The 23,859-nt window shown below is 36.1% G+C and overlaps 2 protein-coding genes across 2 annotated transcripts in view; one reads left to right on the top strand and one right to left on the bottom strand.

Annotated features, from left to right (window-relative positions):
* Positions 1-9,874, bottom strand: part of LOC132133409 (phospholipid-transporting ATPase ID-like) — a 38,384-nt gene extending 28,510 nt beyond the window's left edge. Inside the window, exons 1-2 of the mRNA XM_059546207.1 lie at positions 9,730-9,874; positions 6,653-6,720 (exon numbers count right to left, since the gene is read on the bottom strand). Of these exons, the coding sequence (XP_059402190.1) occupies positions 6,653-6,720; positions 9,730-9,749 (88 nt within the window). The 5' untranslated portion in view covers positions 9,750-9,874. The remainder of the gene's footprint in view (positions 1-6,652; positions 6,721-9,729) is intronic.
* A 7,258-nt stretch (positions 9,875-17,132) lies between these two features.
* Positions 17,133-23,752, top strand: LOC132133757 (sulfide:quinone oxidoreductase, mitochondrial-like). The gene is made up of 9 exons (XM_059546699.1): positions 17,133-17,353; positions 17,815-17,985; positions 18,372-18,425; positions 18,873-19,067; positions 19,527-19,736; positions 19,824-20,007; positions 21,057-21,124; positions 23,197-23,375; positions 23,477-23,752. Exons 1-9 carry the CDS (start codon positions 17,138-17,140, stop codon positions 23,532-23,534), a joined length of 1,335 nt encoding a protein of 444 aa, XP_059402682.1. The 5' UTR covers positions 17,133-17,137; the 3' UTR covers positions 23,535-23,752.
* The last annotated feature ends 107 nt before the right edge of the window (positions 23,753-23,859 follow it).

Below are 23,859 nucleotides of genomic sequence, written 5' to 3'. Positions count from 1 at the left end.
TTTTCTACGTAAATTGAGGGTGCACACTATTGCTGAAAAACAAAATAACTACATAGCAAGCAGGTGTCCGTATGCACAAAAGGCACAGATGCCTAAACAAGACCATATCTGCAGATTAAACCTTTTTTGTAGAAGGATTTGAAACTAGCACCTCATGACTACACCTTGTTATGTTCGAGAAGCTGCAAAAGACACAGGCTCAAGTGGAATGTACAAAACATGGTGACATGAATTGTTAAGTAAATATTATGGGCGATATATTGCGTCACCAAAAAAATTGAGGTCATGTGCATATATTGCGTGATATGTCGATATATTGATTATTACAACAGGCCTAACTCAAAATGCTACTAATCAGTCAACCTTTTACCTTTTTGTCGCCTGGTAAATCATTAGTTTCTATTGGTTTGTTGACTGCATGCTATGTCTTTGTGAAACATGAGAATTTGTTTCCTTATTTAGCTCAGGTGCTACAACCGTCATCAACCATTAATAATTGAACAGCTTCCACACCCAGAGATGCACCAGATGAGTTTACACTCGGTTCACAAATTTGCCCCCAGCACACAAATGGCACATAAGGCATAAAGTCACGTACAACTTCCCTAAACTCCAAAAACTACTACTAGATACTTCCTTGGTTCAGTTCAAAAACAGAACCATGTTATTACCCTGTTCTTTGCTACATAGGGGTTTTGGGTTAAGCTATATGGTTTGTGGAGAATGTCACATTATAGGTTCTACAAATCAGCATATTGTGTTCTAGGTTCATAAAGCACAAATACATTGATTCCTCCTCACTGACACAGTTTGCCATGTCATTCTCGTAATTTGGCTTGTTAGACCAACCGTGGATGATGCTAGCAATGCCAATGGGCTTGCCACATACTGCTAAACATGCTAACTTATGAAGTCTGTTATATTGGAAGCATTTTCTATTTAAACTGGAAGTTAGGGGTGGTATATATTGCTTACATTAAAATTAAGACATTTAAATATTGACACCCAGAGTTGCCAGCAACTGAACGCACAGAATGGGGAGACTTTATACAAACAAGAGAGGGACTAAATGACTAGACACTAACTAACATAATCAAGTGCCGCCATGTTGTGAAGTCACTGTGTGTTTTGTTGTGAAAATTAAACGAATATGTTTGGTCTTCCAAAAGAGGACACAACTAGAAATCAGTGGTTAAGTTCTATTTACAACACTGTTCCAGAACAGTTCAGCCTAAATATTCAGATGTGTGCAGCACATTAAATGGAGGATGAGGACTGTTTCCTGAACCTGTAGCCTACAATACAGCTGTGGCACAACAGCTGTTTCTATAAAGTTGGGCAGTTCAAACTTTGCAAGGACAGTCTGGTGCTTCTGACGCACAGCCTGTAAGTAAATTTTTTATTTTTAAATAATTTGTCACTGATGATTCAAACATGAGTTTTGAGCAGTGTAGAGTAGAGCTTGTTGTTTGTTGTTTCTCCGATCATAAATGCAGACATGGTTTTATGTTTATGTAGCGCGATGCGCAACGCAATGCGTAAAAAGATAGTAAAAGTCATTATAATCACAAACGAATCATTCTATTTAATCAGATCTTCTTAGTGAACCAGTCAAACCAGTTCACCAAATCAAACTGAATCATTTGAAACAGTTCGTATCTCCAGTACGCACAAATTACTAATTAAGTTATTCGGTTTATAAACGTGCCTGACACTCCCTCTTATGGGAAATAAACCAATATCCCGAGTTATTCAGATACACCTTACAGTACATTGACTGAACTGCTAAAAAAGAACCGATGACGGGATGTGCATGAGCAGAGCAGCTGGACTGAAGCCTGGTTCACACAGGACGATTTTAAAATTGTCGGCCGATTTTCCAAACCTGAGAGACCCCACACACGGCGATAAAAAATCATGGGTCTAACAGTGTTGGTCGTACAGTGTGTGGTGTGCAGCCACACGGCAAAATCAACACATCACACACGAACCGATTCGACTCCCGAGCATTCCCAGGTCAGACGGGAAATCTCGCAAAATCCCTCGAGATCAAACGTGACTTCAGAGTAAACAATCATGGCGGACGAAGAGGATGCAGTGGCCATAGTTTGTCCTTTGTTTGTAACCGAAAAAAAAACATAAGAAAAAAAAGAAAAGGCGATGGTCAAAGAAGTGGAGACAAAGTCCTCCATCTCCGACGTCCACCGGACTTTCTGGTGCGCCATGCCGCCGGCTGTTTTGATTTTGTTTCCCAGTACTTCCTCGCCGCATCGTCACCTCGCTTTCTGATTGGCTACACGCCACAGTCCACAGGCTGCGTGATCGTTTGTCCTCGGGGGACACCACACACGAGAAGAAATCGGGCCAAATAAATCCAACATGTTGGATATCCCCGATTTGAGATCGGAGCGGTCCCAACTTCCTTCCGAGCAGAGGAGAGCAGTCTTAACACACCACACACGGCAGGAATATCTGATCAGATTATTTTACGATAATCGGAGCATCCTTAAGATTGTCGGAAGGTGTCAATCGGGGCTAAAATCGGCCTAATTATCCTGCTGTGTGAACCAGCCTTGAGTCTCGTGTTGCTGGGACACACAGCATCACAGTATGGTGAGGGGTGTAACATTTCCGTCACACGCTTGAGGTATTCAGCCAATCACCTCGCTTTTTAGAACGATGAGCTTTGTAAAAATCTACACGTTTCAGAAGGTGGGGCATAGAGGAGAAACAATAATGTATTATATGGAAAATAATGTGTCTTTTGAACCTTAAACCGCATAAACACATTGAATTACACCAAATACACAAATAATGTTCTTTTTAGCAACGTCATATGACCCGCAGTTTTTCACACACACTTAAGCCCAAAGTATTTTTTTTTTTTACGCAAATGCTTAAGCCCAGAGTATTCTTCATTTTATATGAACGCTTGAGCCAAAAGTATTCTTTGTTTTGATTTTTACATCAACTCTTAATCCCAGGGGCCCGTTCTTCGTATGTAACCAACTCAGTTAGCTGAATTTGTGCATGATCTTGGATTATTTGGTTCTACGAAGCTCATCCTGGACTTGCTGTCATAGCTATAGGTCCGTAAACTTAGACCTGCTCCTGAGCAGTTTATTTCATGTAAACATGATCAGATTGCAACTTTTTAAAAGGAACTGATATTTAAAATCTGTTCCAGCCACTGCTAAGAGTAATCCGGAAACAATAATTTATAATGATATTTTAATGTTAATAAATAATAATCTATAATACTATAGACACAGCCAGTTTTACTCATTGAAAGATTTATTCATGATAAAATAATTACTTTATAACTGCATTCGAGTCTTACACACATGCAGTACAGTTAATCTGAGTCGTGCATTAATTTGAGTGCTGACGGCTATTATGGGAGTGGCTTGATGGAGCACAGGAGATGCAGATAACATGATCTTGACCCTTAAGAAATGTTTTTACAAATCTGCTTCGAAGATAAAGTTACATGAATTGCTAATTACAACATTGAAATAAAAATGTAAAGCCTGTACAAATACTACAAATCATGAATATAAATAATTGGGAATCATGTAAAAATAAATAAAAACATTTTATTTATCTATTATAACATTTATGTAGTTTTGTTCATTTGGCTGTTTCCTTATAAAGGTCCAGAAATTTGTCAAGTTTCGTCAGGTGCCTTTTTTTAATTTAATTATATGATGTCATTATGTTGCTGCCATGCCGCCAGCCGATCGCTGAATTGCTGATCGTGATTTTAAATATCGATAGATCTGGCTTAAACACTTCAGCTCAGTGTTTTTTCATTTTTAATGCAAACACTTAAGAACAAAGTATTCTTTGATTTGTACGTGAATACTTGCAGCTAAAGCATTTTTTTTCAGTGTTTTCTTCATTTTTAATGCAAACACTTAAGAACAAAGTATTCTTTGATTTGTACGTGAATACTTGCAGCTAAAGCATTTTTTTTCAGTGTTTTCTTCATTTTTAATGCAAACACTTAAGAACAAAGTATTCTTTGATTTGTACGTGAATACTTGCAGCTAAAGCATTTTTTTTCTTTTTTTTTTACACAAATGCTTAAGTCCAGAGCATTCTTCAGTTTTTAAGAACACTTAAGTCCAAAGGTGAGGGTGGAAGAGAGCGCTGGTTATTTACCCCCCCCCCCTAAAAGGATCGTGGTACGCTCCAGGAACGTGGTTGGGAACCAATGGGCTAAAATCACAAAACTTCTGTTTCTAATTCATTTGCAATAGCTCAAGATAGTTTCCCTCTTTTGAATTTGCACAAGGGCTCCTTGACAAACATTTCAGAAATTATGGAAGTGTGTTACAGTGGAAAAAGCATCCACAAAATGTTTAATTGACCTCAGTGACTAATACATGTAGGCGTGTGTATTCTTCCTGTACTTGACCACTTAAACACACACACACAAAAAAATCAAGAGTCGGGCAACATTCTTACAACACAGTCAACTTCTCACTTTTAACATTAGCGTATTACAACAGCTAAGCTCAACACAAAAGAAAAATACCTGCAGGTCTCACGCTCATGTTCCCTCAGTTATGAGCATGTAAGTGATCTCCATCCAGTCGGCCTGATCATGTCTTTAAAAAGATTAAAAAAAACTGTACTGCCTCTGCCACCCAAGGGCAAGAAATAATCTGTGGTGAATACAAGGTCAAAGAGGCAAAACCTTACGTCAGTGGCGGAGCTGTTACCGTTTCCTACCCATAATCATTCATGCAATGTTGCACACAAGCACATAGTGCACTTCACCTCAGCATCCCTATAGCAGCTAAGAGTCTGCTTTATCTCTGTGAACCAGCTGATGAGAGAATAAAGAAGCAATGAGTGACGTCACAAGAAGAGGATACAAGCTGTCCCTACTTTCTAAAGCACTAATTAACTATTTCTGAGAATTGAAGCCCGTTTGATTTGTTTATGTGCGAGTGAAACCAAGAGCAGCCTCAACAATCACACAAGGAGGGTGTCATCAAGGTTTCTAGGCAACAAGACCTGAGAAGAGCAGAAGACCTCGGCTCAAACACAAGCCGTAGCTAATGTTTTTATGATTATGTTTTAATAATTTATTTGTAAATATATATATATATATATATATATATATATATATATATATATAAAATCAGCATATTACAGTATTATCAATAATTTTCAATTATACTATTGGATATATTGCAATTATTTCTCTATAGGAACAACGCATGAAAATAAATTCATATTCACTGGACAGGCATAGTTTAAAGGGGTGATGAATTGAGAAATCAACTTTTACCTGAGCTTGTGATATGTAAGAGATCATCGTACTAATAGAATTTCCTGTAAGTCCTAGTTACTGAAATAAAAGCTTTTATAGACACCAGGCCCAGCGAACGCCAGATCCTGGATTGTGCTTACATACAGTATGATGTAATAGATAGGTTAAACACCACCTCCACAAAAGATCAACACCTAATTCTGTCTCCACATCCACTAATTTACGCATGACATAGTAGGAAAATAACATAACGTGGTGCTAAACCAAAAAGAGCAACCAAGAAATAAACATGCCATTAAAAATCGCAAAATATTGTGCAGTGCCTGGATGTGAAAGAACCAAGAGGCAACCATCCCGCTCTCTCTCATGAAGCTCATACGGAAGTGACTTAAACTGTAATTCATCGACTGGCCGCTAGAGGCTTGCTGCAAAAGGGAGTCAATCTCATAGACTCCCCATGTTAATAGCCCAACTTTACAGCAGAAAAAAACATGTTTACAGCCTGGTGCAAACAATGATTTTGGTCTATATAGCTAATTTTGCCCTTCATGACATATGTGAGGGGGGTGGAATTTTTTTTATAACTCATGCATTTAAATTATATTAAGCCTTAAAGTTCTGCATAATTAAGGGCGTGGCCACTTGAGTGACAGTACGATTGTGGCTTCTGTCACCATCGTTAAACTAGGTGGGCGTGGCTTCAGCAACCAGCTCCCGCCTTTTTACCCATTTTCGATTATAGGGGAGTGACACGCTGCCAAGATGGCGACAGCCGGCTCCGCCCACTCATGGCTTAAAAAACGCTCTTCAGAAACCTATGGGTGACGTCACGGACATTACATCCATGTTTTTATACAATCTATGGGAAGAACACAGTATAAAACATTTGTACTGTCACTATTGCTTTGTTAAAGATCACTTGATATGTCCTTATTATGTGTACGTGTCTAACCCTAACCCTAAGTCACAGAAGGCTCCAACTATGAAGGACGTACAGTATCTTGTCAAACAGACACACAGAAAGGTAGTTTACTATGCAAAACTGTTATCCAATCACAGCAGTGGGCGTTTACTTCCAAGTCTTCAATGCGGCGCATAAAAACCCAGCATTTCTCAAAACCAGGGTAGAAAATAGCCTATTATTACTCATTCACTTTAATATTTTTGAATGTAAAAACCAAGTAAATGTTGTAAGTGGACCTCAGACAACAGTATAAAATAATTTTATAAAAAGCCAGTTCAAGACCCCTTTAAAGACATTTGGGATGACATGAATACACCAGCATTTTTAAACATCAATGTTAGTCTCTTTATGGGTTTTTAGACATTTGTCCGTTCCTTATGATTTTGTTCAGCATCTGTACTAACCAATGCGAACGTCCTTCTTCCAAATTGCCATAACATCAGGCCATCTCCGATTGGTCCTAAGGGTTTCTCTGAAAAACAACAAGTGTGGGTCAACATACATTTCCACTGAACACCGTGCAATCTTCCCCATAGAAATGACTAGATTTCATTAGGCTGCATGGAAGATTGTATTGATACTGATTTTTTACAAAGAGGCAGATAAACAATGACATCCCCACAAAACACTTTCCTATGAAGCCATAATGTAATTCATAAAGACTTGTTTACTTGCATTGGAAAGCATATCAGCTGATCAGCTAGAGTCACACACTACAGTGTAAAGGCCCGTTCACACCAAGCACGATAATAACGATAAAGATATAGTTCTAAAAATCGTTCTCAATATTAAAGAATAGCGGAGTCCACACCACAACTATAACGATAAAGGCACAGAGAAACGATATCGTTGGAATCACTTTCAGAACGATTTTTTTTTTCTGGTGAACGATAAAAATATTGCCAACCAATCAGAATCAATCCTGCTGTAATGAGCTCGAGAAGACGCGCGTTCGCTTAGAATACACAAATAATATCGTTAGCTGGTGTGGACGCTAATGTCGTTATCTTTATAGTTATCTTTATAGTTATCGTTCTTGGTGTGAATGGGCCTTAAGTGTCTTTTAAGGTAGCATGCGGTTCTGGCTGTTTTTAATGTCTGACGCACAGCGTGTCTCTTCCCCCACACCGTCCTAATGAGACCCGTCCTAACGAGGTCTCTGGGAACACACTCTCTCTACAGTAAACACAGGTGATTACGCTGCAGTGTCCTGCCATATGATGGCTTTGCATGACAAAACGATTTGTGGTGAATACAGAACAGGCATCTCAGTGGGACATTATTCTGAATGTAGCTGTGAAAGGGTGGTGAGCTTCCCTGTTTTAGTGTGTGGGAAGGTTTGTTGAAAATAAACGTCACTTGGAAGACCCCAGCACACACTTTGGGTGGGTTCCTTTTTTAATATCACACACACACACACACACACACATATATTGACTACTCCAGGACCACTGGTTTAATGGGAGTCGATACTGAAAGTCCAAAAGCAGCTGAGGCATCTGACATCTGATCCATAGAGTTGGGTAGATTACTTACAAATTATAGTCCATTACTGATGACAGATTACATGACGAAAAATGTAGTTAGTAACGTAATCCATTATATCACATAATAAGGTTATCTACTCAGACTACTTTTAGATTACTTTTGACAGATAATCTTGTACTATATTGATATAAAAATACAAAGAGTAAGAAAATATATTCCATTCGTTGTAATTAACAACATGACGTGCATTAAACTTTACATTATTTCAAGGTGTTCCAAACTGGGGTTTGTGAGTTTAATGAAAAGCTAATAATTGTTTAAATTATAAAAATGTAAAATTAAAATAAATCATTTGAAAATGACATAAATCGAAATCAAACGCTTACTAAAAAAAAAAGACATTTTATTTGTTTATCTGCATGTCATGCAAATGTGAAAAGCCTTCCAAAGACACAAGTGAACATTTAAATAATATTTCATGTGTACATCAGTAGTTGATGCAGTGTTGAAAAACTTCTTAAACCTGACATGACTTTTGTTAATCCAGTGGTTAAACCTGACTAATGACTGTTTTCTGTGTGGATGTCTTTCTGAGTGTATATAAGCATTTAAAAGATGTAAAAGAGGAATTAGGGAGAATCAATCAATCATGGATAATGTATTGTATGAATAATATGTTATCAAGCAATCAATAAAAAAAAAGTAAATGTAGTCTAATTATGAGTATTTTGACAAATACTTAATTTTTGTAATCAGATTAATAATTGTAATCCAGATTACATGTATTCAGTTGCTACTCGTCTTAATTTATAGACTCTCATATATTGACTGTCATACACAAGTGTTCCTGTAGCTCAATTGGTAGAGCATTGCGCTATCAAGCTCAAGGTTGTGGGTTCGATTCCCTGAGAACACATGATAGGTAAAAATTGATAGCCTGAATGCACTGTAAATCGCTTTGGTTTAAGCGTCTGCTAAATGCATAAGTTTTAATTTAATGGAAGTATAGAATAGAATATTAGAAAACACTATGGAATTAAACTGAAATTTATAATATTATATTATATATAATTTTTTTATTTAATAAAACTAAACAAAAATATGAAATTTTATACGTATACACAACAATTACATTTTGAATAATAATAACAATTATTATTATTATTTGTATTATTGTTGTTATATAATTATGCACAGGCAACAAAAAAATTACACTAGATCATTATTATTTAAATAAAATATACTAATCTATCATTTTGACCTGAATTTTTTGTTGTACTAGTATTAATACTATATGTTAATATAATAATTAACATTATTATTGTTGTTGTTATATACTTATGGATTACCAACATATTACACTATAGATATATTTTAAAATACAATAAGTACCATTTTAAACAAATGTATTGTTATATGAACATATAATAAATGTTTTTAAAACAACAACAATTATTATTATCATTATATAGTTACATATGCATATTACAATATAAATACATGTTTAATTCATTGTAGTGATTATATTTATATTTATTTGTTGCAATAAACCATGAGAATACACGATCTATTAAAAATTATTTAATGTCCAAATAGACAAATTAGTCAGACTGTGAAAAATCTCATCTGTAACCTCAGTTGTACCTTACAGCTCAATAACGGAGAGCCTGTAGTCAATTAGTCAGCCTTAAGTGGCTGTAAAATAAGATCGATTATTGTAAGAAATTGAAATGATAATATATATATATATATATATATATATATATATATATATATATATATATATATATATATATATATATATATATATATATATATATATATATATATATATATATATATATATATATATATATATAAGATTTGCTATAGAATGCAATAAGGCAATACCATCCCACCGACAAACATAATGTCATAATGCTGTAACGCTCATCTCTCATAACTGCGCTCTCTCAATTCAAACAACGATCCACCATAGACAACAAACACTTACCGAAAACATGCTCCATCCATTCATCTATGGTTCTGCTACGGAGACATGGTACAGTAACACGTCCATGGGAAATTAAGACGAGAAAAGAAAACACCTCACAGTTGCCTAAATCTCCCTCCTCTTCACTCGCACGAGCTCTGTCAAGCACGCGCGCACGCGCACAAACGGCCGTTATCACAGGTTACAACCAAGACGTGTGTATATATATATATATATATATATCCAGTACAGACCAAAAGTTTGGAAACATGACTATTTTTAGTGTTTTTGAAAGAAGTTTCTTCTGCTCATCAAGCCTGCATTTATTTGATAAAAAATACAGAAAAAATGTAATATTGTGATATATTATTACAATTTAAAATAATTGTTTTTAAATTTATTATACTTTAAATTATCATTTATTTCTGTGATGCAAAGCTGAATTTTTAGGATCATCATCACATGATCCTTTAGAAATCATTCTAATATGATGATTCATTATCAAAGTTGGAAACAGTTCTGCAAAAAAATCAATACTTTTATTCAGCAAGGATGTGTTAAATTGATAAAAACTGATAGTAAAGAAAATATATTATTAGAATATATATTATTAGAATTTTTATTTTTATTTTGAATAAATGCAGTTCTTTTTAACCTTTTATTCATCAAATATATTAGACAGCAGAACTGTTTCCAACACTCATAATAAATCAGAATATTAGAATGATTTCTAAATGATCTGATAGACCGGATGTCACATGTGACACTGAAGGCTGGAGTAATGATGTAATGATTTTTTTAAAAGTATATTCAAATAGAAAAGTATTATTTTAAGTTGTAATAATATTTCACAATATTAATGTTTTTTTCTGTATTTTTGATCAAATAAATGCAGGCTTGATGAGCAGAAGAAACTATTAATGATAGTAATGTTTCCAAACTTTTGGTCTGTACTGTTTATATATATATATATATATATATATATATATATATATATATATATATATATATATATATATATATATATTATAATAAAATAATATATAATTGACAGATGTAGATTGTACTGTAAATAACATTTTGCCTTATATAACGTTAATTTTATCGTTAACGTTACATGCTGTAATATTAAAACCAACGTAACTCAGAGTATTCATAAAAATTGAGATTAAATTAATTAGTATGTTTAATTGAGATTGTGTTGTTTTCTTTGTGCTCGGATGGCTATACTGTGTGTTGTAATAAGTCATGTAATATGTGATAAGAATGCAGCAGCTTTGAGGGAAACGCAATAGCGACACCCTCTGGACGATCACAGAGGCATCACATGAACTTGTGTTTGAGTGGTGGAAATTATGATTCTTTCAAGAGATTCGTTCATTTTCAGTTCGTTCAACAAAATGATTCGTTCAGATTCGTTCACTGATTCGTTCAGTGGCCATTTCTCCGTATTACACAAAATATGCCAGCAGGTGGCGAAAAAGAGTTATGAGGTTTGCTTGCCTGATTTGCATTTTAATTGTTTGCTCAGACAGTTCGTATATTATATATTCACATTCATAAATCGGGGATTAAACGTCTAGTTATGTTCTGTATGCTAAATATGAAAACAAGCGTATCTGCTCAGCAGGGCCGTTTCTAGCCATAGGCAAACTAGGCGGTCGCCCCCGCCCCACCAAGAGTTTATTATATATATATATATATAAATATATATATATATACACACACACACACACACACACACACACACACACACATATATATATATATATATTATTAATATTATTATTATTATTTCAAGGTCATATTATATTTTCATAATTTTGCTATTTCGAAGCATTATGATTACTTGCGATTATCTGAGTAAGTCTCATTGGTGGTGATAGTGGCCGCTGCCGTTAGAGACATGTTAAAGTCGCCTTTCAACGTCGTCATCCGTGGTTAAAGTTACTTGAGTAAATGTTTGAGTTTCATCATCATGAAAAGGTCAAAGCCATCAGGGGCTCAGTATCGCAAGAAGAAAAAAGAAGATGAGAAAAAGAAAGCAAAATATACAGCTATGTTACAAATTGTTCTACTACAAGCTCCATCATCACTACGAGCAAAACATGACACTGTGACTGCATTATTAGCACCACGGGACGGATTTACGTCATGCTCATTTCAGCAGCGGAATATTATAGCAGGGGTTTTCCTGCATTGAAATGTATTTGGCGGCCGCAAAAGAGCTTATTTTTGTCCCGTCAAAAGCCTTATTTGATCGGTGAATGAATCTCAGGGTTGCAAACAGCGCCGCTATTTTCACGTCAGTTTGGGTGACTTGGGTCTGAGATCGGTCGGATTATTATTTCACAAAGTCATCTGAAGCCATTCCATAGCTTAATGTGAGGAACAGAACTGACTATTTACATCATTAAATTAAAGTATACGGAAACCTCGTTTCCCCTCCTCCGCGGCTGTCAATCGTTCTCCATAAACAGGGATGTTTCCAGGCAGATGTCCTATGATGACATTATTGACACTTTTGCAGCTATTAAGTCTAGACGTGTCCACTTTTTTATTTATTTATTTTTATTTTTTTAGTTAGCAGATAATAAAGCAAGCGGGTTGGATCACATCACTGCTGAGCACATTAAATATGCCAGCATGAGGTTAGCCCCCCTTCTTGGTATCTGTTTTAATTCCTTTTTAATTCATGGTTTCCTGCCGGATACAATGATATCTGTCTTGCTTGTGCCGGTGATCAAGGATAAGTCTGGTAAGGTTGGTTGCTCTGATAACTACAGACCAATAGCCCTTGCCAGTGTATTGTCTAAAGTTTTTGAAAGCATCTTGTTGAGCAGAATTGTGGACATTATCCCCTCTACTGACAACCAATTTGGTTTTAAATCTAAACATGGCACAGATATGGCCATATATTCCTTAAAGGAAATTGTTAATATGTATAGAGATAAGAACTCCTCAGTTCTAATGAGTTTTATTGATGCCTCAAAAGCTTTTGACCACGTCAATCACTACAAGTTATTTGATAAAATGAGTAAGAGAGGTGTATCTAAATGTATTGTGAGAATTCTGTCCTACTGGTATGCCAACCAGTCTATGTTTATAAAATGGGGCCACTGTGTTTCTGCCTCTTTTGGGGTCAGGAACGGGGTCAGACAAGGTGGAATCCTCTCCCCTATTCTTTTTAATATGTATGTTGATGAGCTCTCTGTCTGCCTGAATTCGTGTAACACTGGGTGTATGATAGGTAACACTTTAGTGAATCATATTATGTATGCAGATGACCTTGTGGTCTTCAGTCCTAGCAGTGTTGGTCTTCAACAGCTTCTTAATGTTTGCTCTGACTATGGAACTGTTCATGACATGAAATTTAATACATACAAGAGTGCGGTGATGATTTGCAGAACAAAGGAGGATAAATGTCTAATGTTTCCTCCTTTTAAATTGGCAGGTAATACCTTGAGAGTTTTGAGCAAATACAAGTATCTTGGGCATCTCATTACAGACCAGTTGAAGGATGACCTTGATGTTTACAGGCAATGCCGTTCTTTATATGCTCAGGCGAATAGTTTGGCTCGCAAGTTTGGTGGGTGCACAGATAGAGTGAAAGTTGCTTTGTTCAGAGCATACTGCACTCCTCTCCACAATGCACACTTGTGGTCTAGTTTCAGCAAAGCTAGCTTGCATAAACTCCAGGTAGCTTACAATGATGCACTAAGAATTCTGCTGAGAAGACCACACTGGTGTAGTGCCAGTGAGATCTTTGTGGCTGCAGGTGTTAATACACTGCAAGCCACACTGAGAAATGTTATGTACAAATTTATATGTCGGCTGAATAACTCAGAGAATTACATAATTATGGCATTGATCAGCATCAAGTTTAGCACTTCACGGTATAAGTCCAAGTTATGGAAGCATTGGTATAGTTGTCTCCTCTGAAGTTTTTTTATTGTATTGTGTGTAATGTCAGTGGTTGTTGTTTTTTATTTGGACCTGTGAGTCTGTAATAAAGTTTATTATTATTATTATTATTTTTTTGGGGGGTCTGTGTGTTGTTGTCTCTGTGTACTGGAAGCTTATGTCACTAAAACAAATTCCTTGTATGCGCAAGCATACTTGGCAATAAAGCTCTTTCTGATTCTGATTCTGATACTGATTTTAAAGCTATCGAAAATAGTAAACATGCTCAAATATGCCATGGTCAAAAGTCCTTGGTTACCAGTTACTTCCTTTGAACATGGATGTGCATGGTTGTTTTACTGAAAAGTGGTTACTGTGTATTATTGTATAGCTAATATGTAGCTGATAACGTAACATTGTCATGTTATAGTCATTTCGTTTTATTTTGCATTTTATTTGCCTGTTTTTCTTGTATTTTTAAATATTAATAATATTTAATTCTGATGAATTGTACATACTTGTATTTGGACAAATTTTGCAATATGTATGCAATAATTATTAAATGGTTTCCTTGCAGCTATGTTTAGTTTTTAATTTATGGTACAAATCTTTGGTGGGGGGGGGGGGGGGGGTAGAAATCTCGCCTAGGGTGCCAAAAACGCTAGAAACGGCCCTGCTGCTCAGTACCTATAACTGCGCTTTGCATTTTGAGAGATTTACATGCTAAATTGCCAACTGACCCGGTTTACTCTCATTTCGCTCTCGAACGAGATAATATGTACCAGTTCATTTAATTCACGAACGAGATGTACTAAAATCATTCAACTCGTTCACGAACGACATGGGTTTCAGTTCAGTCATTTCATTAACGAACGATATATCTCTAGATCTCGTTCAGACTCGTATGAAACACGTTCAGTGAAGGGCGTATTCGTTCACTACATTCAACAAATCACATGCTCCATGCATGAAACAGTTCACAGATACCCGGTTCACCGAGCTGAATGAGAATGAGAAACACCCGCTCATTGCGCCGCGCTTCTGTGGAAGGAGGAATTTCAGTGAACGAGAAATATGAGTCAGTGGGTGCTTCTCAATATCACTACTCGTCTCCTCGCTCCTCCGTCCTCCATCCTATGACCCGGAAACCGATCGAACACAGCCATCTTGAAGGACATCTCAATTCTCTAATTGCACCACGAGGAGACGAGGATCGAGGAGGGAGGAGGCTTTATGAGGAGCGATCAGCGAGGATGGGATACACAGGTGTATCCTATGCGGAAGTATTTTATCGACTTAACGTGACGCACGTATAAATTCTCCTCCCCCTTCACATCTGTTGTAACAATTTGTATTTATATTTTACCTTTTCACTTCAAATAAACCATGCATGTCATATATTTCAAACAGGGCATCTTGCTTTATTAATATTTATTATGAATGTCTTAATTAACAAACTTTAACAACATAAGGGCAGATCCCTTTAATTACAGCTGATGACACTTTGAAGTAACGCTGAAGGGAGCGAGGATAAATCATTTCACTTGATTCAAGTCCTCCATCCTCACGTCTTTTCCTTGCGTCCTTCCCTCGCATCCTGAAAGGGTGGAGCTAAAACACGAGGAAAGGAAGCGAGGAAAGGAAACGAGGATGCACAAATATGAATTGAGAAGCACCCAGTGGATTACGTGAACGAGAACGATTCGTTCACCTAAAAGATTCATTCAAAAAGAACGATTCGTTCACGAACGACACATGGACGTGCGTGCAAAGTTCTAACGCGTGACTGAACTAACTGTTACTCTTAAAACATGCGTGGAGGGCTGTAAAATCATCATCTGGATGAAAAGAGATTCATGAAATTGCATCAGTGACCGAATTGCATCACTGTCGAATAATAAAGTTCGCACATCAAACAGAGCTGAACCAGGAAAACAGACCGCAGCTCTACTGTAACAGTTAACTTACAGCGCGGGTAAGACCTTGTTTCTCTCCAATTCATTGTGTGAAGTGTCAGAAATAAGGATTTGCTGTTACAACCGTGCGAATGGGAATTATTCATAGTAATATGGTGCACATCACACGTAGTTCTCTATTTGCAGTTTGACTTACGTTACGCAACTAGCCTACGGTATTCAGCAAACTGGAAATATAAAAATAATGATCGCAGACGTCAAACCTAGGCTATTATGTAGTCAGCTGCACTTCTATGCTTATTTGTTATTGTTAGTGATATAAATCAAGAAAGGTGTGTATTGTCATGCAATGTCATTGACAACTAGCTTGCTAGACACCATTTTGGGGCGTTTTGTCTGTATTGATAAGCTGTTGATATCCAAAACTCCTAAGGGAGGCTGTTCCTCAGGTTTTGAGACGAAACAAACCTGCTGTCTAGTAGACTGTGAGACGCAATGATGCCTAAGATGTTGCCTGGGTAGGCAGCTCAATAGGTTTGAGCCACATCCACACAAAATGCTAGTTATCATGACTCAGCTTTAGTTGTGTAGGCTAGGAATGACAGAACATGTTTTTGTCTGTGTACCACCGTGTTTCATCAAACAGACCTGAAGACTTTCTTTCCAAACACAGAGGACAGTCCTGAAAGAAAAAGGCTAGTAGATACATGCAAACCTAAGACTTCTAAACGCTGCCTATTATTTGCATTCTCAACACTTTTTAAGATTAAAGTACATTCACAATTTTATTATATTTCCAAGTAGACTAGATTACACAATTAGATTAAAAACTAGATGACACAAGTCTTGAGATAATTTTGGGAACAACAAAAAAGGCTTTTGAGAACATTTCATCACAACCTTGCTAAAGTTTTAAAACCTTTATTCATTTTATGTGTACAGAGGTACATATTTATGTATATATCCATAGCCACAAATTAATACATTGTATTAAATGACTCTTAAATTGTGGTTACAATGTCTGTTTTTATGTCTTACATGTCATGTACAGGTCTTCATATTTATGTGCTGTCTTTTTTAAAATTATACTAGAGTTCATTCTGATTAATATTAACTTCATTAACACAGTAGTTTGTTCGTCTGTGTTTGTTTTGCAATTGGTGTGAAAAATTACTATTTTTTTAAAGAGAAAAATCAGCAACTTTGGTTGACCAACTTAGTTGCCTAACAGTGTTAACCAGCCAAGCTTGTGTCAACCATGGGATAAAAATAAAGATAACTGGAACTTTTTATTTCACAATTCAGAGCCTTTTTTTCCGAGATACAAACTCAAAGTTGCGAAAAGTCAGAACTCTGAGTTTATATCTCATTATAATAATTATAATTCTGACTTTATTCTATGCAGTGCCAGAAAAAGTCAGAATTATTAGATAAGTCACTATTAACTTATTTTTATTTCATGGCAGAAAGTGTAAAATGTAAGAATCATTAATAAAATATACATTTTTAACACAATTGTATCTATATCCATTCTTTATTATGCACTGTGGTCGCTGCAAAAGATTAATTTTGGCTATAACTTGTTTGCATATTTCCGTTGGTAGGCGAGCATGGCAGGACGACTACACCCACAGCTGCTGCTGTCCAGACAGTACTGCAGAGTCTTCTCTGTCATTAACTCATGTATTCACACCAGCTCTGGGTTGGCCTCGAAGGACCACTACAAAGTTCTGGTGCTCGGTGGTGGGAGTGGTGGCATAACAATGGCCGCACGCATGAAGAGAAAGGTCGGAGCGAAAAACGTGGCCATCGTGGAGCCTAGTGAGGTATGCTGCAGCAGTATTTATAGATGAACTGCCCCTTTAAAAGACCCCATATTGTGCCTAGCTGTTTTTGAGGCATAACGTACGTGCGTCACATGCTGGAATTCAGGTTTAACAAGTTCCTGCTTGGTGTTCACTGTATAGACAGGTACACTACCATTCAAAAGGTTTGGGATCTGTAAGGTTTTTTTTTTTGGGTCTGTTTTTTTGCACTGAAGCATCATGTAACACTGAGACTGGAGTAGTAGCTGCTAAAAATTCAGCTGTGCATCAAAGAAATAAATTACATTTTAAAATGTATTCAACTAGAAAAAAAGATTTACTGTATTTTATATCAAATAAATGCAGCCTTGGTGAGCATGTCATAAATATTAAAGAATCTTAATGATCCCAAACTTGTGAACATTTTTATTTTTACCTTTCCTCAGTGTTCAACATTACATCTAATGCACTTTTGACTCCAGGTGCATTACTATCAGCCGATATGGACATTAGTTGGCGCAGGGGCCAAAAGTGTTGCATCTTCTGGACGATCAACAGCGAGTGTGATTCCATCAGGGGTGACGTGGGTCAAGTCCAAAGTGGCAGAATTCTATCCTGAGAACAACACTGTCCACACAGACTCTGGGAAAAAGGTATTATGGTTCATATTTAGCTATTAATGTGTCCCAGAGTGTCATGTGTTGTGAAAGAGCAGTGATTTTCTGCATAAGGTTAGTATAAAAAAAAAAACAGAAGTCTTTTGTAAAGGGATTTGAAATTGCTGGGATATTTAGTGGTTTCAGTTATGTTGCGTAATATGACATTGTACATTTGTATTGAACCATGAAGGTGTGTCATTATAAAGTAATCAGCTGATATGAAGTGTGATAGGAAGTTACATGAACGTATTTTGAAACTGGAAGGAATATCATAGTATTATTGTTCAGTTGCCGTATGATCTGGAACGCTTATTAAATCAAACTCAACCCAGCTTTATTTCTTTTTAGTATGTAATTTTTAAAAAATGTTCTTCTCTCAGATTTCCTATGATTATCTGATTGTAGCTCTTGGCCTGGAGCTGCACTATGAAAAGGTATGTTATGAATTGCATTAATAAACGTAATTTCTAGTTTTCCACTTTCGTATGCATGATGTGAAACCATAACTGTATGTAGTGAATGTTTTAAGAGGAAGCGTTCTTGACTTTTGCAGTTTTATTATTTACACAGTGTGGGTGTGGCGTTATTGCCATATCCGTTCAGAGGAAATTTTCCCATCATAATGTCATGTTAATTACATTTACATTTAATTTACTTGATACCAAAGTACAAGTTAAATAAAATTTCAAACTTTGTTCTATGTTTGGACTTTATGGTCATACATGTATATGCAAAGAAATATGAAACTGTATCTGTTTTCACAGAGTGAAACGTGGAACAAGATAACTCTGAATTAATAAAACCCAAGTTAAAAATGATCCTGAGTTAATAATTTCAAGTGTGATGTCGTCTCAAAGTTGATTTCCTTCTGCTAATTACAGATCAAGGGCCTGCCCGAAGGGTTTGAACATCCCAAAATCGGTTCAAACTACTCCGTGAAAACAGTGGAAAAGACATGGAATGCCTTGAAGAACTTTAAGGAGGGCAATGCTTTGTTCACCTTCCCAAACACTCCAGTCAAATGTGCAGGAGCTCCTCAGAAAATCATGTACCTCTCTGATGCCTTCCTGAGAAAGGTGAAATCCCCAAACCAGGGTTACAAACATGATGGACTATGTGCTTAAATAATCACCTTTTATTTATGCACTTACAAAAAAATCATGTTATTAGTAACCTTTTTGGACATGTATGATGGTAATTCCATGATTGTTGGACTAATGTCATGATATAACCGTGTTTTGGAGCATATAGTAAAACCATGTATTTTGGACATGTACCATGATAATACCATACTTTGTGGACAGAAATGAGGGTAATACCACGTTTTTTGTCCATATATCATGGTAATACCATGTTTTTGTTAGCGTACCATGGTAATACCATGATATTATTTAAAGTAGCTTGGAGTGCCATGAATATACCATGGTAAATGAATATGGTAATCATTCAGTACCAAAGTATTAACATTGCACGGCTATAGTACATTTACAAATTACAATATTTTTTAAACAAAGTTTCTTTTTTTTTTTTTTTAGACAGGAAAAAGGTCCAAAGCCAACATTATTTATAACACCTCCTTACCAGTGCTGTTTGGGGTCAAGAAATACGCCGATGCCTTGTGGGAGATTGTGAAGAAGCGGGACCTTAATGTAAACCTCAGGCACAACCTCATCGAGGTCAGGGCCGACAAACAGGAAGCTGTTTTTGAGTATCTGGACAAACCTGGGGAGACAGAGGTTTACAAGGTAGCCACTGTTAAATTTGACAAAAAACATGTTTCGTTCTGTTAACTGTAGTTTGAGTGTCTTACGTACCCTTCTGCTTGGCCATAGTATGAGATGATCCACGTTACCCCTCCGATGGGACCACCTGCAGTGCTGAAAGGCTCTTCGCTGGAAGACGAGGCCGGCTGGCTGGATGTCAATAAGTACAACCTTCAGCATAAGACTTACGCCAATGTATTTGGTATCGGAGACTGCACCAATCTACCCACATCCAAAACGGCAGCAGCAGTAGGTAAAAAACTTGAAAAAAATGATTCTTTAAATCCAAAATGGTTGTGGGTTTTTCTGGGAAGGGAGAACAAGTTAATTCTCTGCTCATTAAACCTTTCCTTCCTTATTATCAGTACTCATTAATTGGGATGTAACGATTAACCGCGAGCCGGTTGAAAATCCATTCAAATATGTGACAAATCAATCAGTTAGGGGTAGGAGTTATTATGAATGTTTGTCTGAGGGGAACTTACTGTCTTTAGAAAAGTTTAGATGATATTTTTTATTCTCATCTTGCCTCTTGCCTTGCCTTGTATAATGCATATTAAAGTTTATAAGTGCAGTGCTGCTTTGTTTACAGCGGAAACCAAGGAAACGCTTTTAGTGCCGCCTGCTGGCAGAGAGTGAATCTGCATCTTGTTCAGCTCGTCTGCTGTTTCTGTTTCATACAGATATTTTTTATGTAGGCCTGTAGTTTCACATAACTGAAGTCAACCCATTCTGTTGTTGCTTCAGATTTCGAAATTATAAAATCTAATTTAGAAAAAAAACTGCTTATGTTGCATGTATGCATGTATCTAAAATGCAGTGGTTGCCTCTCATTTTAAAATGCAATGAGCACAGATATGTATTTTATTTGAGTTACTTGTTATAACATTTTAATTTAGTTTTGTTATTTAAATTATATTTACATTTGGTTATTTAGCAGACGCTCTTATCCAAAGCGACTTAGAAATAAAGACAATAGAATCAAAATTTTTGCAAGTGCTATATTAGTATATTATAGTGTTATATTTCAGTTTCACAAAGAAAAATGCAGCCTTTTGTCCAAGTAATAAAAGGACACATTTAATTTAGAATGTAATATCATATAATTTATAATTCTTGAATCGAATCAAATCGTGACATGAGTGAATTGTTACATCCCACTGTCATTATACAGGTCTAGAACCTGTTTTAGTCATTTTCCACCATAAATTAGTAGTTCATTTCCCATTCACCAAGCTGCTTTTCCTGAGAGAGCTGTTGGTGCCTTTTTTCCTTAAATCTTCTCTGACTAATCTTCTACAGCTGCTCAGTCTGCAGTACTCGACCGAACTGTCAGCAGAATCCTAAAGAAACAGACACCAGATAAGACAGTAAGTATGTTTAAGGATAAACATTAATGTGGTTTACCTCTGTAGAAGTGCTGTTCTGTTTTCTCCTCCAAATATCACTTGCTCATTTGCACTTGCTGCCCTCTTCTTTCCTATTAAATTAAGGAGAAAAAAAGCACAAATATTAAAAACATAGTGTGCCGCATTCAGTTCTATTATAAAGTTACTTTGGAAAAACAAAATTTAAGTAAAAAATAAAATAATTATTGAGATTTTTTTTTTAACACAATTTTGTCTAAAATGGCTTAAAATAGTAAGTGCAGGCAAATGATTAGTCAGGATGGAGATTGCAAAAAATTGTGGCTGACATTCTGGTTCATTTGTCACACTGTACAGGAAACAAATAAGTCCAGTGCATTGTGGGATGGTTATTTCACCCAGGGAACACAGTGTGCTGTATACTGAACTAGGGCTGAAACGATTCCTCGAGTAACTCGATTACAAAAAATGATCGAGGCAAATTACTTAATTTTTATGTGACACAACGCGTTTACGTCACCCACAAAGCGGAAGGAGACACAAGCGCTGAGTCTGAAATCGCATACTGCAAGGAGTCAGCAGTGTTTTGATTTGAGGGCACGTGCAAACGTAAAGAGAACGTCGTGGCTTGTGTCCATTGCAAGATAGAGCTGGCATATCACAACTAGGGCCCTATGATTTCCGCGATGCAGAAAACGCGGAGGGAATCGCGGAATCCGGTCATAAAAATGGAATTTACAGTTTAACGCGGAATGGCATGGAATTTGCCAAATTTTGAATGAATTAACAAAAAATAGGTCATTGCACTTACATCAAATCACGATATGGACTAATATCTGTACATATTAAGCCAGAACAATCTATTATATGAATCCTTCATGTTCTGCATGGCTCTGTTAATGAATGGAGCAGAAGCGCGTCTTCCTTTATTAACACACTGAAGCACGCGTGACGCTCGCGGTAATTTCAGCGTCTGCTGTCTCACTAAATAAGACTTGAACACATAAACAACATCTCCAGAACTGCTCTGACAGTCACTTCATGAGCATTTGACCGTTTGATTTGAGTAAAACTAGCGTCACATCACATACACAGAGCTGTAAAGGTACGTCAACCCGTCAAAATAAAAGTCCGGTTGAAGACTATTGTTCAGCAGAATGTACATAGCCTACTACTAACTAAAAAATCTAACATTTTTTTTTTAAGTTTTATCACACAACATTTCTTCCATGTTTTATTTTTCATAGTTAATCCCCTTTGTTTACCAAAAAGTTAAGTTTGCTTAATTTTCAATAATTAAAAGATAAATTAAATTAATGTTTTATGTGTTTAATGTTTAATGTGCATCTCAGAAAATGCTTTATTTAAAACCACAATTGAATGGCACTTAAATGCACTTAATTCATCTGTCAACTTTATTGTCATTGTTCACAGTACAAGTACAGACAGAGGAACAATGGGTAATAATTAAATGTTTATTTTTGATGTATGCATTGCATTATATGCATTTAAAAAATAGAAATATTTTTTGCTAAAAAAGGAAACTTAGTTGTTCATTTTAAGAGACCCGGGAGTCTTATTTTCTCTTGCATAATTAATATTGCACTTTATTTAAGCAAAAACACATTTTATCCGATTACTCGATTAATCGATGGAATTTTTGGTAGAATACTCGATTACTGAAATATTCGATAGCTACAGCCCTATACTGAACATTTTGGCAAATGTGATACTGTGTGCTTGTCCTATACATACTGAAAATATTAATAGTATGCACGTTATGCATGCCTATACCAGAAATAGTACAGGTAATATGGTGGCATGCTCTTCCAAAAGTAGCCATTTTCTTTATATAACTACACAAATAAATGTAGCAAGTACATTCATATGTGCATAAATAATACAAACACACATTCATAAATTAAATTACAGATATACTATATGATGAAAATACATAGTTGTCAATATATAAATGATAAAATATTAAATCATAAAAAAGAATCATTCAGAATAAGCAACATGTTACTTGAACGCTCATTACTAATATTAAATAGTGATTGTTTTTTATGTTACAGTATGATGGCTACACCTCCTGTCCACTGGTCACCAGCTACAACACCGTGATCTTGGCAGAATTTGATTATGACGGGCAGCCGCTGGAGACCTTCCCCATTGACCAGAGCAAAGAGAGCAGGATCATGTACTACATGAAAGCTGATATCATGCCTCAATTGTATTGGCATGGACTTCTCAAGTGAGTCCAGATCGTGTACTGATCAGAAATTACTCTTCTGATCGCAAGCCAGATATGAATTTTTTTCTCTTCTTATTTATTTTTATTTTTTTCAAATTTAGGGGAGTTTGGGGAGGCCCAGGACCATACCGGACCATCATGCATTTGGGAATGAAATAGAACAGGCCGATATTTGGGAACAAAGCAAAAATGTATTCTTTCTCATTAATACCATTTTTTCTTTGATAGTGCTTAATTTGCTTAAGCGAATATCCAGAGATGCCTGCTTTAAAATATAGTTTGCTAGTTTTGTATAATTGCCAATTACAGTGCTATAGAATACTTGTGGCTATGGCATTATCCATGTTCTTGTGATTAAAAACACATTCTACTTCTGAGTTACTTTTTCATATGAATCAGACTGCAGTTTACTTTATGAATATAAAATAAATGACAGTTTCTTCATAAGGTTTGTATATTGACTCTTTAGATAGATGGATAGATG

The sequence above is a fragment of the Carassius carassius genome, chromosome 50 (assembly GCF_963082965.1).
Source record: "Carassius carassius chromosome 50, fCarCar2.1, whole genome shotgun sequence".
In the NCBI taxonomy this organism is placed as follows: domain Eukaryota; kingdom Metazoa; phylum Chordata; class Actinopteri; order Cypriniformes; family Cyprinidae; genus Carassius; species Carassius carassius.
Note: the sequence above shows the minus strand (reverse complement) of the source record. Positions and strands in the feature narration are given on the sequence as shown.

What these genes read in the sequence shown, in the direction of transcription:
- LOC132133757 (XM_059546699.1), top strand. Translation starts at nt 17,138, where the DNA reads ATGGCAGGACGACTACACCCACAGCTGCTGCTGTCCAGACAGTACTGC. An exon ending in GGGAGACAGAGGTTTACAAG is followed by an intron (nt 19,737 to 19,823) that starts GTAGCCACTGTT and finishes GCTTGGCCATAG; the next exon opens with TATGAGATGATCCACGTTAC. An exon ending in AACAGACACCAGATAAGACA is followed by an intron (nt 21,125 to 23,196) that starts GTAAGTATGTTT and finishes TTTATGTTACAG; the next exon opens with TATGATGGCTACACCTCCTG.